Consider the following 25,562-nt stretch of genomic DNA (forward strand, 5'->3'; position numbering starts at 1 on the left):
GGTAATGGTAGTACATCAATCCATACCTCAGGGGGCAGCAATGGGTAGCGTGAGATGTGCTCAGTCGTGTCCGACACTTTGTGACTCCGTTGACTGTAGCCCACAAGGCTCCTCTGTCCATGGGATTTTTCCCAGGCAAGAATACTGGAGTGGGTTGCCATTGCCTCCTCCAGGGGATCCTCTCCACTCAGGGATTGAACCTGTGTCTCTTGCGTCTCCTGCATTGGCAGGCGGATTCTTTACCACTGCTCCCTCTGAGAGAGCCATGAGGACTACTTGTGTTACATTTTGTCAAGTGCTTAGAGAAGCTTCTGTTAACTTTTCATTAAGTGCATGAAGTGGATGATCTTTCGTAGGGTTATAAGGATTATGTTCATTCAGTGCTAAGCCTAAGGAGTGATCGACTAGTAAGAATAACCTAGTGATTCATACCTATCACAAAAGTGAAGCATTCGAGGCTCAGAGAAGTTAGGTAATCTGTCCACACTCACCCAGTTGAAAGCATCTTAGAATTGAACCTGGGCTACTTGTCGTTCTCTTAATCACTAGGCTATACCATGTTAATCGGGATGAAAATGGAATATTTTCTCCTTAATGTGGACCTCGATACACTCCTTCTCTTTGGGCTGGACTGGACCCCATCCTGTCCTCTCCCTACCGTTGCCCTGTTCCTAAGGGCAGGCTCTGTCCCTCTTCACGCATCAGTGCGCAGAGCAGACACCTGTGGACAGAACATGCCCAGCCCTGCAGACACACGCAGACGTGCAGAGCTAGATCTCACCTGAGGCTGGCACTGCCTCTAGTTTGCTGCTATAAATATTTAACTGTCATAATCTTCCTACATATTGACTTTTTCATATATTGGCTAATGATTTTAAGATAGCTATCCAGAAACAGAATCGTTAGAGGAAAGGATATGGACATTTCTTGGCTCAGGACATGCCACCAAACTGTTTTCTAAAAGAATCATGTAAATTTATACTGCCATCACTAATATAATGCTGACAAGATAATTACCACATTTTAAATGTGCATAATTTACACCACTCACAATTTATATTTATGATAGTAAATTTAAAATGTACATGTAAATGTTAAAATAATTATGCTTTTTGTAGAGACACTGTATTAATTTATTAGGTGAAGTACATTTTTTTATTAGTGATGGTAAATATATCAGTCTATTTTAAAGGTTGTATTTCTTCTTTTATAAATTGTCTCTTCTGTCATTTGCACATTTATCTCTATAGTTATTACCTATAACTACAATATGATATTTCCTACTGGTGGTTAATGAGAGAATTATGGGAAAGTGCAGAACATTTTTCAAATGTACAGCATTGTTATGCTTATTTAATATCAGTACAAAAAGACATTTTGTTCAGAGGTTCCTGGTCGACCACAGTTTGTTGTTCTAAATTTTATTTTTTATTAATTTTTGTTGGCATATAGTTGCTTTACAATGTGCTAGTTTCTGCTATACGGCAAAGTGGACTAGCTGTATGTTTATATATAGCCCCTCTTGTTGGATTTCCTTCCCATTCAGGTCCCCACAGAGCACCAAGGAGAGTCCCCTGGGCTACACTGTAGGTTCTCACTGGTTACCTATTTTCTTCACAGTATCGATAGTGTATATATGTCAGTCCCAAGCTCCCAATTCATCCCAGCCCCCTTCCCCCTCAGTGTTGTTCTAAATTTTAAGAGGGAAGTAGGTGTTTAGCACAGTGGGAACTCGCCACCATCCCGTAGCTACGTCACGAAAGCTCTGCTGCCCTTGCTCACACTGCCCTGTTCTTTACCTCTCTACTTCTTTGTGCCAGAGGAGCAGACGGCTGAGCCTCTGGGGACACCGCCCTCTCCCCTACTGTTCTCTCCAACCTGAGGCAAACTTTCCCCTACTTCCCAGAGCCTCCCGAAGGGGTAAAGGAGCCTGGTCCTTGGAATCCAGAACCATTTCCGAATCTGGAACTCCTGTGACCTCTGATGGGTGCCCCACAGGAGGCTTTAACTTTTTTTCTCTTTTTAACCATACCACGTGGCACGGAGGAGCTTAGTTCCCTGACCAGGGACCGAACCCACACCCCCTGCACTGGAACTGCAGAGTCTTAACCACTGGACTGCCAGGGAAGGCCATGGAGGCTGTGACTTCTGCTTCTTCTGGACCCTTAGTATTGGCTTTCTGGCCAGCACACCTCAGATGCTCACTCGTCACTGAATAAACCAAATCTACCTCCTGAAGAAGTCTCTTAACTGACCACACTCACCCAGCCAGACATTAACATTCCAGAGCTCGAACTGTCCCTCTCATAGTCTCAGAGCAATCGCAGTTCTCCGGTCACAAATCTCCTCTCCCTATCTGTCCTTAGCTGGTTGGGACCACAACCTTTCCTCATTTCTAACAGACCCTTTCTCACATTCCCTTCTTTTCTAATAGCTTTCATTTCACCCTCTCCTCTAGCCTGTCATACCCTGCCTTTTAAAAACATGAGCCTAAAGGAAACAACATGACTTTCCGTTTACCCTGCTTCTCCTTCAGAAATGTACTGTGACTTCCCTTTATAATTATAATTCCAAAATTCCACACCATGCACTGCATCCAACTCATCATGAAGGTAGTGTTGGAGGAAAGTGTAAAGAGAGTGGATGCCAGTCCTAACTTCTCAAAAAAGAAAAGGTGGTTCCAGCTTAAAACCACAACCACTGTGTTATGTCTTACAATTTCATGGGTCAGGAATTTGGGCAGAACTCAACTGATATGGTATGGTATGGTATGGTCCCATCACTTCATGGCAGACAGATGGGGAAAAAGTGGAAACAGTGACAGATTTTATTTTCTTGGGCTAAAAAATCACTGTGGACAGTGATTGTAACCATGAAATTAAAAGACACTTGCTCCTTGGAAGGAAAAGTGAAAGTGAAATTCGCTCAGTCGAGTCCGACTCTTTGCGACCCCATGGACTATATAGTCCGTGGAATTCTCCAGGCCAGAATACTGGAGTGGGTAGCCATTCCCTTCTCCAGGGGATCTTCCCAACCCAGGGATCGAAGCCAGGTCTCCTGCATTGCAGGTGGATTCTTTACCAGCTGAGCCACAAGGGAAGGAAAGCTATGACAAACCTAGACAGTGTATCATAAAGCAGAAACATCACTTTGCCAACAAAGGTCCATACAGTTAAAGCTATGGTTTTTCCAGTAGTCGTATATGGATGTGAGAGCTGGACCATAAAGAAGACTGAGCTCTGAAGAATTCATGCTTTCGAATTGTGGTGCTGAAGAAGACTTTTGAGAGTCCCTTGGACTGCAAGGAGATCAAACTAGTCAATCCTAAAGGAAATAAACCATGAATATTCATTGGGAGGACTGATGCTGAAGTTGAAGTGCCAATACTTTGGCTACCTGGTGCAAAGAGCCTTTGATGCTGCAAAAGACTGAAGGCAAAAGGAGAAGGGGGACGCAGAGGATGAGATGGTTAGATAACATTACCAACTCAATGGACATGAATTTGCGCACTGGGAGATAGTGGAGGACAGGGAAGCCAGGTGTGCTGCTGTCCATGAGGGCGCAGAGAGTCAGACTCGACTGAGTGACTGAACAACAGCTGGATGACCCTTCTGTCCTACTCCAGCGATGGAGATCACGTGGTGTTTTCAGCTGGCAAGCGGGTTTATCTGAAGAGTCCAAGGCAGCTGCACTCTCATGTCTCCTGCCTTGATAGGCAAGGCTGGAATTGCCTACCTAGGGCGGGCCTCTCCAGCATGACAGCCTCGGGGAGGTTGGATTTCTTACATAATAACCCAGGGTTCCTAATGTTTCCTTAGGAAAGGACGTTATAGTCCAGCATCAGAAACCAGCAGTGCTGTCTTATTCTGTTAGTAAGGCATGTACCAGCCTTCCTAGATGCAAGGGGAAGAGATATGCCCCTTTGTCTTTTGATGAAAGCAATTTGCGATTATGCTTTAAAACCACGTCAGATGGAACCACTGTGAAAGACAATGCATAGGGTCGGTGGGTTGGGTTGTGGGTTGGGGATTATCCAGTTGACAGCGGTTCACCTTTTATGCATTATAACAAACATTCCCAATCTGCTTAGCCATCATCCTCACAACCTAATAACTCTACCACAGCTGCACTCCCTAAGGTGATCAATTATGTTAGAGCCAAATCCAATACTTTCCTTTGTTTTTATTCTCTTGACATTTTTTCTGAACATTACAGTATGACTACTTGACAGACCCAACCCTTCATTAATTATATTCTCAAATGCCATAGTTCTATGGCTGAGGACACTGTTTCTTTCCTAATTTGACCTTTGATAAGGTCATTTTTCCTAGACTATAACTTTGGGGATCCCTATAGCTTGACCCTTGACCCCTTTTCCTAGTCCCATTATACTCATTCCCATGTAAAGTGTGGACCTTCTTTTCTTGCATTCATATTGCTGACTCTCAAATATCCACACTTTACATGGGGGTGAGTATAATGGGACTAGGAAAGGGGTCAAGGGTCAAGGGTCATAAATGACTTGCAAAGGTAAGAGCTGCATCTGGAGCCTGGTGACCTGCCCTTGTCTTTGTCCTTTTCACCACACGGCCCCTGCACCCAGAATGAAATTAAAAGGAGCACTTTATTGCTCTAGCAATTTACTCTGGGTGTGCTTTCTAGAATGTTCATCATTTCATTTGACACCCTCCTACAAAAAGTGTTCAAATGAAAACCTTTGAAAGTTCAGAATGTTCTCGGATTCGGCTTGGTAGTTTTTGGAATCGCATTTGGCTGCATGTGGCTGGGAGGGTGAGAGGATAAGAAATCAGAAAGAGAGCAAAGGGAAGCCAAGCAGAGAAGGTGTCTGCAAGGCTCCTGAGGAGTCAGAGGAATAAGAGGAGTCCACTCTTGCCTTGGAGCTCTCCGGCTGGGCAGGGACTTCTGCCAGGATCACTGAGCTCGCTCTTGTTTCAGAGACTCCCCCTCCCCGCCCTCCAAAGGTGCGCAGCTGAAGATTCTAGAAGCCTGAAGAGATGCCCAGCTTGCCAGCAGCTCGCGCTGCTGTGCGCCCTTCCCTGCGCATCGAGGGTAGAGCGTAGACGGCGGCTCCCCAGGTGCCGAACCAGGATGGGGAGGTGGGAGGGACCTGCGCCCCAGGACACGCCCTGCCATTCCCCGGAGACCTGGATCGGCTCAACCCCGATCGCGATCTCCGGCGATATAAGTCATCCGCGGAGGCAGAGGGCACGGCGTGGCCAGCCCGGACTCGAGGGAGGGCAGGCAGGCGCCGCTGCATCGACCCCGCCACCTGCCACCTGGGCCGCTGCAGCCCCCTGCCTGCCGCCCCCACTGGGCAGAAGTCGGAGAGGACGGGTCTGCTGCCCGGCCGCCCAGGAGTGAGAAGCCAGGCAGAACATCCACCTTTGGGACTGAAGCCCTGATCCCCTTGCGCCGGAGTCCGCGTTGAGTCAGGATGGTGGGACACACAGAGTCAGACGTGCCCCCTACCATGGCGGTCAAGATCTTCTCGGCTGGGGTGGCGGCCTGCGTGGCTGACATAATCACCTTCCCGCTGGACACCGCCAAAGTCCGGCTACAGGTAGGGAGCGCTGTGGGCAAGGGGAGGTGCCTCGGACAGAAAAGGGACCTCTACTGTGTGCGCCCCTTTGACTCTGGCTTCGGTTTTACCATCCTTTCTCACCTTAGGTAGAGCAGGTGGCCACGTTAAAAAAAGTTTGCCTGTCACTGGATGGATGCTTTAGGGTGGGAAACTGGAACATTGGAGGAATTAACTAAAGAAGTGCGAGGGTCAAGGAGGAGGGGTTGACTGTGACTGTTGCCAACCTCTCCTGTACTTGATCAGACAGGCACATCTTCCTATCCTACTGCCTAAGGGTTCTGGAGAGTTACTGGGGGTGGGACAGTGAGGTGCGAGATGGGGAGGACCTTCAAAGTATGCCTAGTAGCCAAATTCTCTCCCTTCCCCCTTTCGATAGATAGATAACTAGATATCTAGCTCTAGATGTGTGCTAAGTCGCTTCAGTCCTATGCAACTCTTTGCGATGCTATGGACTGCAGCCCCCCAGGCTCCTCTGTCCATGGGATTCTCCAGGCAAAAATACTGGAGTGGGTTGCCATTTCCTTTTCTAGGGGATCTTCTTGACCCAGGGATTTAGATAGATAGATAAGGGGAGATGTTGCTGAGAAGGCGAAAAGGACTGAAAATAGGAACACAATGGAAAAAATATCTTGGCTCAAGTTTTCTCCATTGAGGACAGCTTGATGCCAACCTTTGTTTTTTCCTCACTAGGTAGGACTCCCTTTCTCAATTTTCACTTCCAGATCCAGGGCGAATGCCTGATCTCCAGTGCCATTAGGTATAAAGGTGTCCTGGGAACAATCATCACTCTGGCAAAAACAGAAGGGCCAGTGAAACTCTACAGTGGGCTGCCTGCTGGTCTCCAGAGACAAATAAGCTTCGCCTCTCTTAGGATCGGCCTCTATGATACTGTCCAGGAGTTCTTCACCACAGGGAAAGAAGGTAAGCAGGCAGTGTTCCTGGGAGGGGGAGAAGTCAGAGAGACATGTCCTAGGCTCAGCTGTGACCCAGGAAACAGTTACCCACAGGGTAGTGGTCTTCATAACAAACTGGCAAGCCAACATCAATATTTGAACACACAGAGCATGGAGGGAAGACATGCTGGTGAGTGGGAAGAAGTGACACCAGAAAGGCAGAAATGCATCAGATCACAGGAGAGCTTCCAGGCCATGCTAAGGAGTTCAGGTTTTATCCTTAAAATGATGGGAAGTCATTGAAAAATAATAAACAAAGGAATAACATAAATAATTTATATTTTCAGAAGGTCACTTTGGCAGCACTGTAAAAGCTATACAGAAAAAGGGGAAGAAAAGGGTAATTTAGAAGGAAGAAATCATCAGGATAAGCTAAAGCAATGGCAGTAAAGATTTTGGAAATGTAATTGACTAAACTTGGTGGAGAGTTGGAAGTGAGGTGTAAAGAAAAGGTAGGAATGTTAAGATGACTTACAAGTTTCCGGTTAAATATCCCATTCATTCTATCCCATTCATAGAATGTGTCGAGGATAGGTCATGTCTGGTCTGCACAAGAACTTAGGAGAAACAGCTGGGATAGATTTCCCAGTCATGGGAGGAATTATCATTAGGGCCAAACAGCAGAGATATCTAGTGAGGAAAGGAGGGAACGATGTACCTAACAGCAGAAACTCATGGGTTTCCTTGGCAAAAGCATGTTGAGCCGAGTAGTAGAAGTGGCAGCTATATTGCAGAGGACTGAGGAGAAGATGGGCCGTGAGAAGGGAAGACAAAGAATATGGCCCTGCTCCCAAGGAGCTTGGGAAATGAAAAGGGGATTGGAACACAGGATGAGTGCAACCAAATAAGACTGTAAATAGGGGCCAAAAGTGAAGGGAATTATTTAAGTATCATCTTGCCACTTAAAAGAGGGGTATTATTCAGTGCTCAGCTCCTGGCCAAGTGTATTGAGAAAGGAAAGCAACCGCACAGTCATGAAAAGACTTGCTGAATTTCCCATATGCAGGACACTATGCTAAGTGCTATGTTGTTATTAACTCACACAGTGACTCTGTGAGGCAGATATTATTACCTCCATTTTATACAGCTCAGGAAATAGAATTAGAGACTGAGAAAGTCCTTGATGAGTAAATGTGATTGATCTATACTTTAATTATGGGAATAGGTATGAGGCTTCATGGGGTCACAAAAGAGTAGGACATATCTTAGCGACTAAATAACAACAATGAGGCTCCAAGACTATTTGTCATTTTATTAAATGATATCCATCTTGAGTAACCCATGTTAATTTTTCAAAATTTGCAATTAAAAATCACGTGATCACTTCTTTCTTCTTATTTTTGTCCCTTTAGAAGCCTGTTGAAGCCTGAGACCACTTGACGTCCCAAACTCGGGCAGTTTGTCCTTTAGGACTTTTCCTAAGATCCCTAAGTCCAATAATTAACAGTCTCATTGATGGTTAGAAGACTAAGCTTCACTGGTGACTGGTGCCTCCCCCCAATTGGGAAATACTGAAAAATAGAGCAAATATAAAGAAAGAACTAAGCCAAATATAGGAAAGAACTAAGCCATTGTTTAAACAAGCATTGGGTTTTTCTTTCTCCTTGAAAGTCTTTATTAAAAAAAAAAATTCAGTCAACTTTGAAGTCTTCTAGCCCTCCTATGACTTATATATTCTTAGTACAGTCCATGGGGTGACAAGGAGTTGGACGCAACTCAGCGACTAAGCACAGCACAGCACAGTACATGATTAACACGTGCACAAGCATTAGGGAAGTACTAAAGATAGAATGACACAGTAGTATTAACCACTAAAAATTAAAAAGACATATCCATGCATTCTAGGTCTTGACTTTTTTCTCTTTTGCTTGACACATCATTTTTTTCTCTCTGGATAACAACAGCTAGTTTAGGAAGCAAGATCTCAGCGGGCCTAATGACTGGAGGCGTGGCCGTGTTCATTGGGCAACCCACAGAGGTGGTCAAGGTCAGACTGCAAGCTCAGAGCCATCTCCACGGTCCCAAACCTCGATACACTGGGACTTACAATGCTTACAGAATTATAGCAACAACAGAAGGCTTGACGGGGCTTTGGAAAGGTGACTCTCTTCAACATGGATTCTATAATCGTTAAAACACACATATCCAATTAGCATCTTATCGTATGATGGAGCTATTCAACACTTTCTTTCCCTCCAGGGACTACTCCCAATCTGACAAGGAATGTCATCATCAACTGTACAGAGCTAGTAACATATGACCTAATGAAGGAGGCCCTTGTGAAAAACAAACTATTAGCAGGTAACTTTCTTTCTCACATGGCAGGTCTGCACATTTATAATTTCATCTTTTATTATGCTGAATCCCTTAATTGTAATAATTTTATCTTTTAAAAAAGTAATACTCTTGAATAATAGATATAAAGAAGTTCTGTTGCAAGTTTTTTTCTTTTGCAACAAAACTAAGATGTACCTGTATTTTTATATCAGCATCATTCTCATTTAATACTAATATATCAGATTTTTGTTAGCATCTCTCTTATTCTTTATAAAGCAGAATTCAGGAAATGAGTCATCCTGCACTATATCCAGATGAGCTAGTTAAATAAGGAGCTTCTTGGTGGTTTCATCCCAAAAGTAGAACCATTGGATAGGTTCCTAAAAATTTTATTCTAATAGGTTCTGGAAACATTGAAATTCTCCTTGGACAATGACTTTAATTTTTTTAAAAAAAGTATAGATGCCTATGTGTTGAGTGTTACGTCATGCCCTAAGGACAGAGGTAAGTAACTGGTTATTTTCCTAAAGCACTTATAATCCACTATGCCATGTACCATTTGCCAACTTTTTCTAAAATTATAACATTCCTTACTGTATGTACAAGCTTCCCTCGTAGATCAGTTGGTAAAGAATCTGCCTGCGGTGCAGGAGACCCCCAGGTTCGATCCCTGGGTCGGGAAGATCCCCTGGAGAAGGAAATGGCAACCCACTCCAGTATCCTTGCCTGGAAAATCCCCGGAAAGAGGAGCCTGGTGGGCTGTAGTCCATGGGGTCGCAAAGAGTCGGGCACGACTGAGTGACTAACACTCACTTACTGTATGTTATTTATTTATAAGACAACTACGTTGACCTGTTGTCAACAGGCTTTTGAAGATCTGATAGATAACTAAAAACTAGAAGCCCCTCCCAAGAATTCAGTGTTGACCTGCCTCATCGATCCGTTTCAGACGATGTGCCCTGCCACTTCGTGTCCGCTGTTGTTGCTGGATTCTGCACAACGGTTCTGTCCTCTCCCGTGGATGTGGTGAAAACCCGATTTGTTAATTCTTCACCAGGACAGTACACAAGTGTGCCCAACTGCGCAATGATGATGCTCACTAGGGAAGGACCGTCAGCTTTTTTCAAAGGGTAGGATGTGTTCTTCGGTATCTACAATGTTGTATTCAGGGATTCTGTGTGCTACGGTGTGGGGCGGGGGGCATCTCATCTGAACAATTGACAGCTGAGCAGCCTTAGAATGTGCAGTGTACTTAATGTCTACTTTTCTTTGCCATAAATCTCTCCAATACACCAATTCCACTGTGTCAGGAAATTTAAAGTTGTGATAGTAAAATCTTCTCAAGCTTGATCAGTGGCTCATTCGAAACCGGCAGCTTGTCCCTTGGTCTCAATCTATTGGCTGAGGGGAGAGGGGAGTCGGGAGTTATATTTTAATGGGTACAGAGATTCAGCTTGGGATGGAGATGGGGAGTGGTAATGATTGCTCACAATGAGAACATATTTAATGCTACTGAATTATACTATTGAATATATATATATGAGATATATATATATACACACACATACACATATGTATGTGTATAAATGGCTGGCTAAAATTATAAATTGATGTTATGTATATTTTACCATAAAACACACACACACACACATTCAGGAGTCAGAAGATATATGTTAAGAGATCCCCCAAAATATTGGGGGGTGATCTTTATAGGCAAGATCTCTAACATACCTATCCAAGGCAAATTTAACAGGTTTTACATCATTTTCTCTGGGAATATTTCATTGCCGTAGACAGGATTTTCAAAATAAATCATCTGGTGTGTACAGCGTGGCAGAATTCTTCAAAAGAGCAAGAGCAACAGAAACAACAAAACGCAATTTAGTCTCTGACCACCCCCTTAGGGCCAGAATTACCAAGACCTGGACAGCACTGATTTCTTGACCCTGGAAAATGGTCTAATTACTCATCACTTGGCTTTCTCCACTTACTTCCTCTTTTAAACGATTAAAGTTTCCTACACTCCATTCAGAAAGCAAAGGGAAACAAGATTTCCTGTCCCCTCAAAAAGGAGAAGATGATGGAGAAGCAGGAGACCAGGTTTGGTTTAGTTTGGTGGGACCGTTGTGTAGCTGTGATCCTCTGGATTTCGTTGTTCAGAAGCAGGGTAGGGCACCTGGATGAAACTTGAGGCCGAGGAAGGAAACATGGAGAGTAGGCATTCTCAAGCGCCTGCGCTGGAGATGCGTAGCACAGGAGAAGCATGCACTGCCTAGACTATGATTTGCTGTTGTTCAGTCGCTCAGTTGTGTCCAACTCTTTGGAACCCATGGACTACAGCACGCCAGGCTTCCCTGTCCTTCACCATCTCCCGGAGTTTGCTCCAACTCATGTCCATTGAGTCGATGAAGGCACACACTGTAATAGCTATCAGAATTTTAAGCAAACTAATAGAATGGTGACATCACTTTTCTAGATTTGTACCTTCCTTCTTGCGACTGGGATCCTGGAACATCATCATGTTTGTGTGCTTCGAACAGCTGAAGCAAGAATTGATGAAGTCGAGGCACACCATGGACTGCGCAACCTAGTCCTCCTCGGGAAGAAGACGGAACAGACCAGTGGGGATCTTTGCTAACCAGATAATTTTAAAAAGCAAGCGAAACTATTCACTTTATTTCACCCAGATAAGGAAATTCTGATAGAGAGTTCTGGACTATTTTTTTTCCAAGGGAAAACTACTATTTCCTATGATTTTTATTCTCAGTATTTTAAGGAAGGGAAAGCAAAACATTCAGTGTATACCCTGGCAAATGTAATATCCAGATAAGCTACTGTACCTAATTGACTATTTAATGGGGGGAGGGATTTTATGATTGAATATGAAGACCTTTAACATGTTTTAATTATTAATTCAATTATTAATTGATGGAAAAGGAAAACTGAGTGAAATACACTTTATCAATACTTAAAAACTAAGTTTCCTTTTTATTTATTAACCCTGTTATCAGTTAATATATTCAATAAAATATTGCTAATATCTCTTAAAGTTTGCCTTTTTTGGATCTGTATCTAATGTAAGAGTTGAGGTTCACTGGGTTACAAAACTTCCCAAATAACAAGGAAAGGTCTTTAGAATCAATGGGCAAAAACTTACTTTTAATGTTATTAGTACAGGCTTTTGATTTTTAGAGTCCACATTTTATGGCATCTATAACAACTTCTAAGACACTGTGTTCATTGGGGCACTGCTGTTATTAGAATCATAGTATCTATCCTAGAATCACAGAATTTTAGAGCTAGAAGGTACCTTTGGTTAGATAGAGGAACAGATTGAGATGAAAATTAATCTACATTGCATCTCTCCAGCAAAGCCAACTTCATCATTTGCATCTGTAGTAACCTTTTCATCTACCAGCTGAGTGCAGAAGGAATAGGGAAAGAATAAACAGGAGATTAAAAGAATTGTTCAGACAAAAACAAGGAGTGGCCACTAAATGGCCAGGTAGACCCCAGGCTGCCAGGCGCTGTGAGCTCCACATTACATTTACTATTACCTTTCTCCTCCGTTGACTCTGAGGCTTCCCTCCCATTTCTTTCCCTTAGTTGTTAACTGTAAAGCATCTTGTCACAGATGCCCTCGTATCCTGCACGGATCACTCTGCTCTGACCGTTAGTGATGCTGCCCGGACTGCCCTTTGTCATGTCAGCACCTGTACTGTTTAGGGCCTTCTTCTGGTCACCAGAGACACCTTTGCCCACCTGGGCATGGCACACTAGAAGGACAGGAAAAATAACACAGCCCTGTGAGCAGCCCTGGACCCATAACCGATGGGAGCTGGTGTGTGAATATCTCATGTCCCTCGTGGTCGGGTGGAATGCCTCCGGGGGATCAGAATCCAGTTACACTCAGTGGTATTTTGCTTACCTCTAAAACTGTTTATGGGAAGACTTCAAGTCCCGCTCTCCATCCTCCATCCCCTTACTGGTGTCTCCTGGGATCACTTCCCGAAAGAATTCCAAATCCTTGTCTTGAGGCCTGACTCTGGGAGATTCCAAACTAAGACAAACCACCATTTCAGAGTAGCATATTTCTTTCAAGAAGAAGGAAAATATAAAACTTTGTTTGCTGGGAACCTGGTCAGGCAATGGGCAGTAGTGACAGGTTGCCATCCTTGACCAAACTTTAGTCAGGCTCCTCCAAGCTGCCTTTTCCCACCTGGTTCTGTCTTTGGGTGTCCTCGAGAGCCGTTTTAGCAAGAATCCTGCTTTAATTGGCTTAGCCAGAATCTCTCACCTTCAACATGATCACTATTGATATCAAATTCCTCATCCTTGTCCTGGATACCTGATCACTTCTTTCAGATGTTCTGTGTACACATGCCTATCATTCGTAAGCAGTAACTTTTCTTTCCATCCACTTGTTTCATTCCAGTTGGTGGTATCTCTAGTACAATTTTGAATTTATTTTCGGTAACAATTTGAATGATTCACTCCTCATCCCTTCTTAGAGTACATTTCCCTACTTTATTGATGCTGGGCTTAGCCATGTGATTTGCCATGACCAAGAGATCACATTAGTAGGCATGATGTGAGCAAGGGCTTGAATGTGTTTGAGCAACTGAGTTTATTCTTGTGTTTCTGCCACACCATGAAGAACATGGCTCAGGTAACCCACTGACCTCAGATGAACTAGTCACATGGAGATGACTGGAACTGAAATCATGACCTCAATTTAAGGCTAGCTGAATCCAGCTGAGACTACCCAAACTGTCTGGCTAGCCTACCCATGTGTGAGGAGTAAAACTGTTTTGTAGGTCACTGAGATATTTTCGTGGTTGGTTATTGTACATTGTATTGTGGCAATGACTGACTGATACAAGAGATGAGAAAAGACATCCTTTCTTAATTCTGATCCCAATATTTTATAATTAAGTATATTTGCTATAGTTCATTTTATAAAGATATATTTTGTAAAATTAAGGTAATCCCTTTATATTTCTCATTTGCCAAGTTTTTAACACGAATGGATATTGAATTTTTATTGAATGCTTTTTCTGTATCTATTAAAGATCATCATATGCCCAGTGGTAGGTTTGCTGGGTCATATGGTAGTTCTATTTTTATTTGTTTAACCTCTGTACTGTTCTCTATAGTGGCTGTACCAATTTATACTCCCACCAACAGTCCAAGAGGGAAGGTATATATGTATACATACAGCTGATTCACTTCATTGTACAGCAGAAGCTCACAAACACTGTAGAGCAACTATACCCCAATTTAAAAAGTAGATCATAACAGTCTTATGAATTGCAGAGTGTACACATTAAGTTATTTGGAAAGTTTTGTGAAAACTAACATTTTATTTTTAAATGTGCTAACTCACTGGTGAAACCCATATGAAACTGCAGGTTTTTTAGTGGAAAGGTTTTTAATTGCTGAATCCATTTAATAGCTCCAGGACTTTTTTGCTTCTCTATTTCTTCTCGGATAGGTTTGATAAAATGTATTTTTCTAGAAATTATTTCATCTAATTTTCCTAATTTTGATATTACTCAATATATCCTTTTTAATATCTACAGTATCTCTAGTGATTCTTCATATTTCATTCTTGACAGTATTTATTACTTGCTTTCTTTTTTATTGTTAATTTGTCTCACTAAAGTTTATCAATACTGTCAGTCTTCTCAAACACTTTGTTGATCCTATTATATGCATTTTTCCTTTTCTATGCATCCAAGCTCTTGTCTTTGATATTTTCTTCTCTATTTTCTTCAGGTTTATTTGGTACTACTTCATCAAACTCCTTGAGACGATTGCTTTGTCTTTAAAGCACTTTTTCCCTAACATATACATTTAAAGCTATAATTAGTACTAACTTTAATAAGGACTGCATTTGCTGCATCAAATCAGTTCCATATTCAGCTCAAGATAAGCTACACACACACACACACACACACACACACACACACATACACACACACACACAGAGGAATGCTTTGCAGCTTTAAAAAAAGTATGGAAGCTATGCGTGAACATACAAATAGATCCGTGAGCAACTGTGAAAACACGTTGCAGGATAGTATGATTTATTCCTAGCCTTTCTAAGAACGGGGGGTGATGGTAGTTTCTTTTCTGGCGTCATAACCAATTGTTCTTTTCCAATAACCTTTTAAATAGGTAATCAGTAGATGAGTTAAAGTCATAAAAATAAGAAAATTTTCTGTATATTCTGATTTTACCCTACAGGAACATGATTAAAGGATTAAATGAAAAAAGTATTATTTCATGAACATAAATGATATAAATAAGGGACGAGGAAGATGGGAAGGGAGCAGAAATATTAATAGAGAGGCTTATGACAATTTCAACATGTTTTTATTCGCTCACAACATTCCAAACAAAACAACATTACATTTCAACTATTGCTTTTACATAGGAAGTTAATTGCTTTATCCAAAGTAGACAGAAATCTATTTCTTTACGTTGCCAACCAGCACTCTTTCCCCTAGGGAAAGCTACTGCTTAAATATTTTTTGAATACATTGTTTAACAGAAACATAGCCTTGCCCTATAATAGTAAGGTAGTAGTTGGGTCTTACCTGCACTACATTTTAACATTTTTCTTATTCAAAGCTGAAGCTAGGGGAAAAAAGGCTCACTCATGGTTTTTCTCAGATTTTTATCAACTCCAGGAATCCTCATTTAAAAATATCGGAGAGGTTCATAAATATGAAATCGAAATTAAGCCTCCCCAGAAGTTGGGTGGACCATTTATCCTGAGAAAATAGCTGCTGGTCCCCAATCACTAATTCAAAAGGATAATAAACATTATTGCCCTTCAAGCCAAATGTCTTCTCTTTGTGCTAAGATAACATGTAATCTTTCCTGCTCTGACAACGAACACTCCTCCTTCACATTCCTCTACTGTTTCTCCTTTTAGCAAATCTTTGACCAAGTTCTATTTCACTGAATGCAAAGGGGAGAGAGAGCACATAACAACTACGGACACTGGAATAAAAGTGAAGAGCACATATATTTCACATAGAAAAATACATACAAATCCAAGTAGCTCATTTTAGGAAAAAAAATCAGGACAGGCATTTTTAAGAAAAAGATTTTCCTTTCTCAATTATAAATGGTACCAGTAAGACACTGATTTTTATATCTAACTATATCACCATATTTATATATAAAGAGGGGTGGGTCTAAGTTCACTGATATCCCCTGATTTCTCTCAATTCTTTAAAGATTGTCTTTCAGAATGTATTTAAACTGCAACTTGTAATTATATTTTTAGACTACTTTTGTCACTGATTCACTCTTCAGTCTGGCACACACAAAAATTCATTTCAACACTGATTAACTTTTTTGATGCTAAAGCAAACAATTTTCCTTCTACTTCAATTCTATCACTACTTTGGTATTGTATTACTATAGAAACAGGTAAGATTCTAACTATGGATTTTTAGACTACCTAAAATTCTAACATACATATGTTGAAAGCAAGGAAAAGCAGGATGGCAGACACAATTATCATATTTCTCTTTTCATGTATGTCACTATCACATGAAAATCAGAAGGCTCATGTTACATTCTAATTTACAAATGGTGATATTTAGCTTGGCTTTCAAACTATCAAATCTTAGAATCTACTGGTGGCTTTCAACCAACTTACCATAGAATTGTCTGAAATGGTTATGGATCATCTTAAAAACAGAGCAATATATTATACAAACAAAGGTGGACTTAAATAATATATTATTGAACAAAATTTCAAATGACATTTAAAAAACATTATTATTAAAGAATTATTAAAAGGGTTTTTCTTCCCCCTAGGAGAAACTTAATACTTGAAAAGTTTCCCATTCTATACTTCAATCATTCTTTAAAAGCATACTGACAAAGGTTTATATCAGTTCAAGACCTCATCTGTTAAAAGATTAAATACAAAGGTAAGTATTTTCTAAGCAAAAACTAAAAGACTAACAATCGCTTTCCATGTAATGGTAAACATCCTGATAAAATGAACTTTAATGGCTAATACCTGATTTTTATCTCATAGAACTCTGGATGGATGATAAAGTATGGAAAGCATTTAAAGAGATGAAGTCAAGGTACTCCTAGGATTGAGAAGTCTCCCACAAGAAACCTGTTTTAAAAGTCCAATAATACGGAAAATCTAAACCACCATTATAGTAAAATTGAGCCAATTATAACATTTTATCTTGTTGAGAAAAGAAGAACTTCAACGCATGTACTTTCTTTTGGCACGCACTGTTAATGTGTGTGCTCTACAACACTGCACCTGTTATTTTCCAGCTGAATACTTTATACCACTCTTCTCTGTGGCAAGTTTAAAGAGAGAAGTCTGTCAGTAGACATAAACAAATATTTGAAAGTTTCAGGTCTTGATATATCATATAAAAGCCAGTCCTTAAATGCTTGATATGTACCACTTTAAAGATGTATTAACTATCATCACATTTTAAATTATGTCTTTAACAGGCTGCTTTCTGTAGGATTTAAGGAGGATGTGGTAATCAGATGGACCTATCTTTACACTCTTTTAGTTTTGCTATGAGTACAAATGTCAAACACACAAAGAAGAAACTGTTCCTGTTAGAATCTCATCACTTTATAATCCTTGACAGCAGTTGCTGCTCTCCTGAGATTTTCAGAGAATAAAGCTATACAAAATGCACAGCCGTCATCCTCAGGCTACTTTAGAGTCCCAGACTGTTACAGAAAACCCACAAGGTCACACACAATTATCTAGAAACGTGGTGGTGTCGAAGCAAAGGGAAGCGAGACTCAACAGTGAGTAAAGTCAACCAACATCGCTTAACTGAGATCTTTAAAAAGCTTGGTTTTTCTCTTGCTAAAATTTGAAGACAGCTTTATTAAAATAGCACCTGTTCTTTGAGTATAATCAAGATTTTCCTAGCAGAGCATCTCTTTTCATAAACGTACACTGACAGAGAGGCCTCATAAAAGCCCTCACATCAAGCACTAAAATTTCTTCTCCGTAGCTGATAAAAAAGCAAATACTGAAGATGAGAAAGTCTTTAAAGCTTTAGAATTACACTGTGATATTTCAAAGTGTGTTATTTAAAAACAAAAGAGCTAATCACCAATACTTCATTTTCTCATTACCTATTACATGAAATAATCAGAAACACCAAAAAGAAGCCCATAGTTCTGTCTTCTCTGACAAAGAGTGTCTCTCTATACGCTCCTGTTGCTCCTATGAGACAACATTGTGACGTGTGATTGAGATGCAAACAAAGAGAACCATGACGAACTATTCTGTTAATTAACCTACAAATAAAATAAGGCAAAGGAAAAAAGACCATTTCCAGACTAAAAACCAAAAACTCTTAACAGAGCTTTGAAAAGATACCAACTTGATAGTTACAACACATAAAAATGAAAACTGACTTTTACACATTTTAATCAATCAATTTAACAAAAATTGATTTGTACCTGATTTGTACTTTTACACTGAATGGGTTAAGTCCCAAGCTCCAAACTGTAGCAGTTCATGCAACTCTACAGAGGGGATCTTTGGAAGATAAGGTACCTTTGGAGGACAGTGTATTACCAAGTGTAAACATACACTGATTGTCCACTAGCTTTCTTAAATAGAATTTCTGAAATATTTTTGTAGGAAATTATATATAAGGTGTGTAATTGATCAGATAATTTCTGTTACAACATATAAATTCTGTCGTGTGTGCAAAATGTGGTAAAAATAGAAGATACTACGGATGAGTCATATTTTTAAAGTAAGTGATACATTACAATCCAGTAAGAGTCCTTTAATCTTTTCATGAAACTTCTCTCTGTACACGTTGAAATACATAATGCTTTCTGGCTTTTCCTCAAACCAAAACTTGTCAAATTCATATACAAGATAACCTGCAGTTAAAAAAAAAAAAAAACACATAAATATAGTGCTCAATAATGAAATCACACCCAACCATCTCATTTTAAAAGTGTATAACCATTCTTTAAATTCCATATTAGGATTCAATGATCAGAAACCATCTTTAAGAGAAACCTGAGGAACTTTATAAGAAATATTTTTGTATGTTCAAAATAAGTATCAACTTCAAGATATTTAGAGTCCATTTATTCTTTGTCTCAAAAAAAATCAACAAAAGTCTTCAAATTTAGAAATTATCAAAAGATACTCTGAGAATAGGGGGAGAAGTTATCTCCAGAGACCCGTGAAACAGAAAAATGAAAGTACAAGAAAATGTCAGGCGTGGATAAAGTACAAAAAAAGCTGTTTTCTACTAGATTTTAAAATGAGTTACTTTTGCTTTTTTCAAAGAACTATCCAGCACCTTCTCTTTTTGAAAAGAATACATGAGTGCTAAATAGGCTTAATATTTTTGTTTTTCAATATCCTCATTACAATAGCCAAATTAACACTCAAAATGTTAAAAACACTTAATGAAGATGAACGTGTAAATAGACATATTTACAACAGCAAAATATGTGAATTTAAAACTGCTCCTAAACCCTATTTGGATTCAACCAGATGCCATTTATTCAATTACTTAGCAAATGCTACTGCAGCCGTGGCCATGTGCTCATTCACTCTCATAGCAATGCTACGAGCCAGTGTTGTCTATTCTCATTTTTCTGCAGAGGAAACAGAGGTGCAGGGAAGTTAAACGACTCGCCCGAACCACAGTGTGCAAGTGGCCTCTAGTATTTTATAAACCAGACTTGGTTTCCACCAGCATCTCACTCCCCCTTCTGAAAGGCTGTTCAAGAAGGGACCTATTTCAGATAAGTGGGGGAATACAGCCAGTGACTTTACATAAAAGAGTGGCTACACGATCACAAATTGCATAGTATGAAATGACTGTAAATTCCACTTTAAACCATTAGTCATAAAGCAAACAATAACAGATAAGAACCACGACACTTCAACAGTGAAATATCATTTCATAAGAAGGTCAACTGAAGAAAGATTTCAGACTAATCCCTTAATAACAGATCTTTGTCAACCGGGGTTATGTGACACAATCAAAGAATAAGGCCTCTTTGGGCAGAGAGACACCATCTGCTTCCTGTTCCCAAGAGACAAGCTGAGACAGGTGATCTTGTAACTAATATTTTACATCTTTCATTCAAAATTTATTCTGTGTATACATGAGCACAATAGTACATCTATTCATCCATATATAAATTGAGTCTCTGTTCTCCCGCACCCTACCCCCAATATCATAAAAGGGATGTGCAATCAGAAACTTTGGAGATTTAATGCTCTTGGTAGTACTGTAAGTCAAGCATCCAACTAAATTTTATAGAACACAGCTTGTTTTAGTATTTCTGGCTATTGGGTTTTAGCTATTTACCATACCTTTAAATTGCTTTTCATTACCTATTCAAATGACTTTAAAGTGATAGAAAAGAGTTGTTTCTATAAAGCAACATACCCAGTCTATTGTCCTTTGACTCCAGGAGTTTAAAACACCAGACTTGACGGAAATACCATACAAAATTTCTAAACTTACAATTCCCTGTATGCTTCTACTGTCCCTAACCAAAGCTGCAGGGGCACTTGAGGTTTTCCCATAGGGATTAAAAATAGAACCACAGAAACAGGAATTAACTGGTACGAAGGATGTTACTGGGGTGAAGGATGTTACAGAGGCTTCCCTGGTGGCTCAGACGGTAAAGCGTCTGCCTGCAATGCGGGAGACCCGGGTTCGATTCCTGGGTCGGGAAGATCCCCTGGAGAAAAAAATGGCAATCCACTCCAGCACTCTTGCCTGGAAAATCCCATGGATGGAGGAGCCTGATAGGCTACAGTCCATGGGGTCGCAAAGAGTCGGCCACGACTGAGCGACTTCACTTTCCTTTTCCTTTCACTGGGGTGATACAAATGTTCTAAAACTGGATTATGGGGACAGTTGTACAACTGAGTAAATTTACTAAAACTCACTGAACTGTACACTTAAAACAGGTGAATTTTATGGTATATAAATTACACCTCAATACAGCCATTAAAAGTCATAACCTTTTTATTATACAAATTTAAGAGTTAACTTTTTGGAACCTCCAAACCAATGGTTGGTGACTTCTCAGGATGACAGTGACTATGTGCTTACATGTTAGATATACAAACAGCAACAACAGAACTAAGAAGCTAATCACCACTTGCTGCTTCTAGTCTTGTCCATGAAAGATGATAACAATAAAATGGGAGGAGGGACAAGGAGGAGAGCAGAGACAGACACAGATCACAGGGAAATAAACAATGTGAAAGCTCATCTTTTTATATAGTTCTTTCTTTTAGATAGAAACTATGACCCTGGAACTGACTTGTGCAAATGAATTGGGCTCAATCTCCCAACAAAGAAAAGTATGTATGTTCAAAAGATAAGGTTTCAAACTATCTTCCAGTTAGAATATGCTTCTTCTAATAAGAGCAGAAAAATTGGATTAAAGATTTACTGAGCATGGCCCCACCCACCAGAACAAGACCCAGCTTCCCCCTCAGTCAGTCTCTCCCATCAGGAAGCTTCCATAAGCCTCTTATCCTTTTCCATCAGATGGAAGATAGAATGAAAACCACAATCACAGAAAACTAACCACACTGATCATATGGACCACAGCCTTGTCTAGCTCAATGAAACTATGACCCATGTCCTGTAGGTTCACCCAAGACAGACGGGTCATGGTGGGAGAGTTCTGACAAAATGTGGTTCACTGGAAAGCAGAAAGGTAAACCACTTCAGTATTCTTGCCTTGAGAACCCCATCAGTTCAGTTCAGTCACTCAGTCGTGTCTGACTCTTTGTGACCCCATGGACCACACCACGCCAGGCCTCCCTGTCCATCACCAACTCCCAGAGTTTACTCAAACTCATATCCATAGAATTGGTGATGCCATCCAGCCATCTCATCCTCTGTCGTCCCCTTCTCCTCCCGCCTTCAATCTTTCCCAGCATCAGGGTCTTTTCAAATGAGTCAGCTCTTCGCATCAGGTGGCCAAAGTATTGGAGTTTCAGCTTAAGCATCAGTACTTCCAATGACACCAGGACTGATCTCCTTTAGGATGGACTGGTTGGATCTCCCTACAGTCCAAGGGACTCTCAAGAGTCTTCTCCAATACCACAGTTCAAAAGCATCAATTCTTTGACACTCAGTTTTCTTTATAGTCCAAATCTGACATCTATACATGACTACTGGAAAAACAATACCCTTGGCTAGAAGGACCTTTGTTGGCAAAGTAATGTCTCTGCTTTTTAATATGCTGTCTAGGGTGGTCATAGCTTTCTTTCCAAGCATCTTTTAATTTCATGGCTGCAGTCACCATCTGCAGTGATTCTGGAGGCCAAAAAAATAAAGTCAGCCACTGTTTCCCCAGCTATTTGCCATGAAGTGATGGGACCAGATGCCAGGATCTTAGTTTTTTAAATGTTGAGTTTTAAGTTTCACTTTCATCAAGAGGCTCTTTAGTTCTTCTTCACTTTCTGCCATAAGGGTGGTGTCATTTTCCTATCTGAGGTTATTGATATTTCTCCAGGAAATCTTGATTCCAGCTTGTGCTTAATCCAGTCCAGAATTTCTCATGATGTACTCTGCATGTAAGTTAAATAAGCAGGGTGACAATATACAGCCTTGATGTACTCCTTTCCCGATCTGGAACGAGTCTGTTGTTCCATGTCCAGTTCTAACTATTGCTTCCTGAGCTGCATACAGATTTCTCAAGAGGCAGGTCAGGTGGTCTGATATTCCCATCTCTTTAAGAATTTTCCACAGTTTGTTTTGATCCACAGAGTCAAAGGCTTTGGCATATTCAATAAAGCAGAAATAGATGTTTTTCTGGAACTCTCTTGCTTTTTCAATGACCCGGCAGATGTTGGCAATTTGATCTCTGGTTCCTCTGCCTTTTCTAAATCCAGTTGAGCATCTGGAAGTTCACAGTTCACGTATTGCTGAAGCCTGGCTTGGAGAATTTTGAGCATTACTTTGCTAGCGTGTGAGATGAGTGCAATTGTGCGGTAGTTTCAGCATGCTTTGGCATTGCCTTTCTTTGGGATTGGAATGAAAACTGACCTTGTCCAGTCCTGTGGGCACTGCTGAGTTTTCCAAATTTGCTGACATATTGAATGTAGCACTTCCACAGCATCATCTTTTAGGATTTGAAATAGCTCAACTGGAATTCCATCACCTTCACTAGCTTTGTTTGTAGTGATGCTTCCTAAGGCCCACTTGCTTTCACATTCCAGGATATCTGCCTCTAGGTGAGTGATCACACCATCGTGAATATCTAGGTTGTGAAGATCTTTCTTGTACAGTTCTTCTGTGTATTCTTGCCACTTCTTAATATCTTCCGCTTCTCTTAGGTCCATACCATCTCTGTCCTTTATTGTGCCCATCTTTGCATGACATGTTCCCTTTAACCCCATGAACAGTATGAAAAGGCAAAAATATAGGACACTGAAAGATGAACTCCCCAGGTTGGTAGGTGCCCAAAATGCTACTGGAGATCAGTGGAGAAAAAACTCCAGAAAGAATGAAGAGACAGAGCCAAAGCAAAAACAACACGAGTTGTGGATGTGACTGGTGATGGAAGTAAAGTCTAATGCGTAATCAGCAATACTGCATGTTGCTGGAATGAATCAAGGCAAATTGGAAGTGGGAAACAGGCGATGGCAAGAGTGAACATAGACATTCTAGGAATCAGTGAACTAAAATGGACTGAAATGGGTGAATTTAATTCAGATGACCATTATATCTACTATTGTGGGCAAGAATCCCTTAGAAGAAATGGAGTAGCCATGCATAGTCCGAAATGCAGTACTTGGATGTAATCTAAAAAACAACAGAATCATCTCTGTTAGTTTCCAAGGCAAACCATTCAATATCACATTAGTCGAAGTCTACGCACCAACCACTAATGCAGAAGAAACTGAAGTTGAATGGTTCTATGAAGACCTATAAGACCTTCTAGAACTAACACCCCAAAAAGATGTACTTTTGCATTATAGGGGACTGGAATGCAAAAGTAGGATGTCAAGAGATACCTGGAGTAACAGGCAAATTTGGCCTTGGAGTACAGAATGAAGCAGAGCAAAGGCTAACAGTGTTTTGCCAAGAGAACACACTGGGCATAGCAAACACCCTCTTCCAACAACACAAGAGAAGACTCTACACATGGACATCACCAGATGGCCAGTACTGAAATCAGACTGATTATATTCCAAAGATAGAGAAGCTCTATACAGTCGGCAAAAACAAGACCGGAAGCTGACTGTGGCTCAGATCATGAACTCCTTATTGCCAAATTCATACTTAAATTGAAGAAAGTATGGAAAACCACTAGACCATTCAGGTATGACCTAAATCAAATCCCTTATGCTTATACAGTGAAAGTGAAAAATAGAGTCAAGGGATTAGATCTGATAGAGTGCCTGAAGAACTATGGACGGAGGTTTGTGACATTGTACAGGAGGCAGGGATCAAGACCATCCCCAAGAAAAACAAATGCAAAAATGCAAAATGGTTGTGTTAGGAGGCCTTACAAATAGCTATGAAAAGAAGAGAAGAGAAAGGTAAAGGAGAAAAGGAAAGATATAACCATTTGAATGCAGAGTTCCAAAGAATAGCAAGAAGAGATAAGAAAGCCTTCCTCAGTGAACAGTGGAAAGAAATACAAAGCCTAGAGATCTTTCCCACTAGAATGGGAAAGACTAGAGATTGCTTAAGAAAATTAGAGATATCAAGAGAACATTTCATGCAAAGATGGGCACAATAAAGGACAGAAATGGTATGGACCTAGCAGAAGATATTAAGAAGAGGTGGCAAGAATACACAGAACTATACAAAAAAGATCTTCATGACCAGATAACCCATGTGATCACTTACCTAGAGCCAGACATTCTGGAATGTGAAGTCAAGTGGGCCTTAGGAAGCATCACTACGAACAAAGCTAGTGGAAGTGATGGAATTCCAGTTGAGCTATTTCAAATCCTAAAAGATGCTGCTGTGAAAGCGCTGCATTCAGTATGCCAGCAAATTTGGAAAACTCAGCAGTGCCCACAGGACTGGACAAGGTCAGTTTTCATTCCAATCCCAAAGAAAGGCAATGCCAAAGAATGCTGAAACTACTGCACAATTACACTCATCTCACACGCTAGCAAAGTAATGCTCAAAATTCTCCAAGCCAGACTTTAACAGTATGTGAACTGTGAACTTCCAAATGTTCAGGCTGGATTTAGAAAAGGCAGAGGAGCCAGAGATCAAATTGCCAACATCTGCCGGGTCATTGAAAAAGCAAGAGAGTTCCAGAAAAACATCTATTTCTGCTTTATTGAGTATGCCAAAGCCTTTGACTGTGCATCAAAACAAACTGTGGAAAATTCTTAAAGAGATGGGAATATCAGACCACCTGACCTGCCTCTTGAGAAATCTGTATGCAGGTCAAGAAGCAATAGTTAGAACTGGACATGGAACAACAGACTCGTTCCAGATCGGGAAAGGAGTACATCAAGGCTGTATATTGTCACCCTGCTTGTTTAACTTATATGCAGAGTACATCATAAGAAATTCTGGACTGGATTAAGCACAAGCTGGAATCAAGATTTCCTGGAGAAATATCAATAACCTCAGATAGGAAAATGACACCACCCTTATGGCAGAAAGTGAAGAAGAACTAAAGAGCCTCTTGATGAAAGTGAAAGTGAAAAAGTTGGCTTAAAA

General features: G+C 40.6%; 2 protein-coding genes across 6 annotated transcripts in view; one reads left to right on the plus strand and one right to left on the minus strand.

Moving 5' to 3' along the window:
- Window positions 1-5,014: 5,014 nt before the first annotated feature.
- Window positions 5,015-11,876, plus strand: UCP1 (uncoupling protein 1). Of its 4 annotated transcripts, none has more exons than XM_059875872.1 (6): window positions 5,015-5,581; window positions 6,325-6,523; window positions 8,460-8,654; window positions 8,755-8,856; window positions 9,782-9,962; window positions 11,309-11,876. In XM_059875872.1, exons 1-6 carry the CDS (start codon window positions 5,456-5,458, stop codon window positions 11,421-11,423), a joined length of 918 nt encoding a protein of 305 aa, XP_059731855.1. In that variant the 5' UTR covers window positions 5,015-5,455; the 3' UTR covers window positions 11,424-11,876. The 4 variants fall into 4 exon arrangements, with proteins under 4 accessions (XP_059731855.1, XP_059731856.1, XP_059731857.1 ...); NM_001166528.1 differs by having other exon boundaries at window positions 5,456-5,593; window positions 11,309-11,766; XM_059875873.1 differs by lacking the exon at window positions 8,460-8,654 and having other exon boundaries at window positions 5,015-5,593.
- Window positions 11,877-15,188: 3,312 nt separating this feature from the next.
- The window catches only part of ELMOD2 (ELMO domain containing 2), a 29,381-nt gene continuing 19,007 nt past the window's right edge, over window positions 15,189-25,562 (minus strand). The window contains exon 9 of one of the 2 annotated variants that reach the window (XM_005217554.5): window positions 15,189-18,753. In XM_005217554.5, coding sequence (XP_005217611.1) covers window positions 18,608-18,753 — 146 coding nt within the window. In that variant the 3' untranslated portion in view covers window positions 15,189-18,607. 2 annotated transcript variants of the gene reach the window in all.

Source organism: Bos taurus, chromosome 17 (assembly GCF_002263795.3).
Source record: "Bos taurus isolate L1 Dominette 01449 registration number 42190680 breed Hereford chromosome 17, ARS-UCD2.0, whole genome shotgun sequence".
Lineage (NCBI taxonomy): Eukaryota > Metazoa > Chordata > Mammalia > Artiodactyla > Bovidae > Bos > Bos taurus.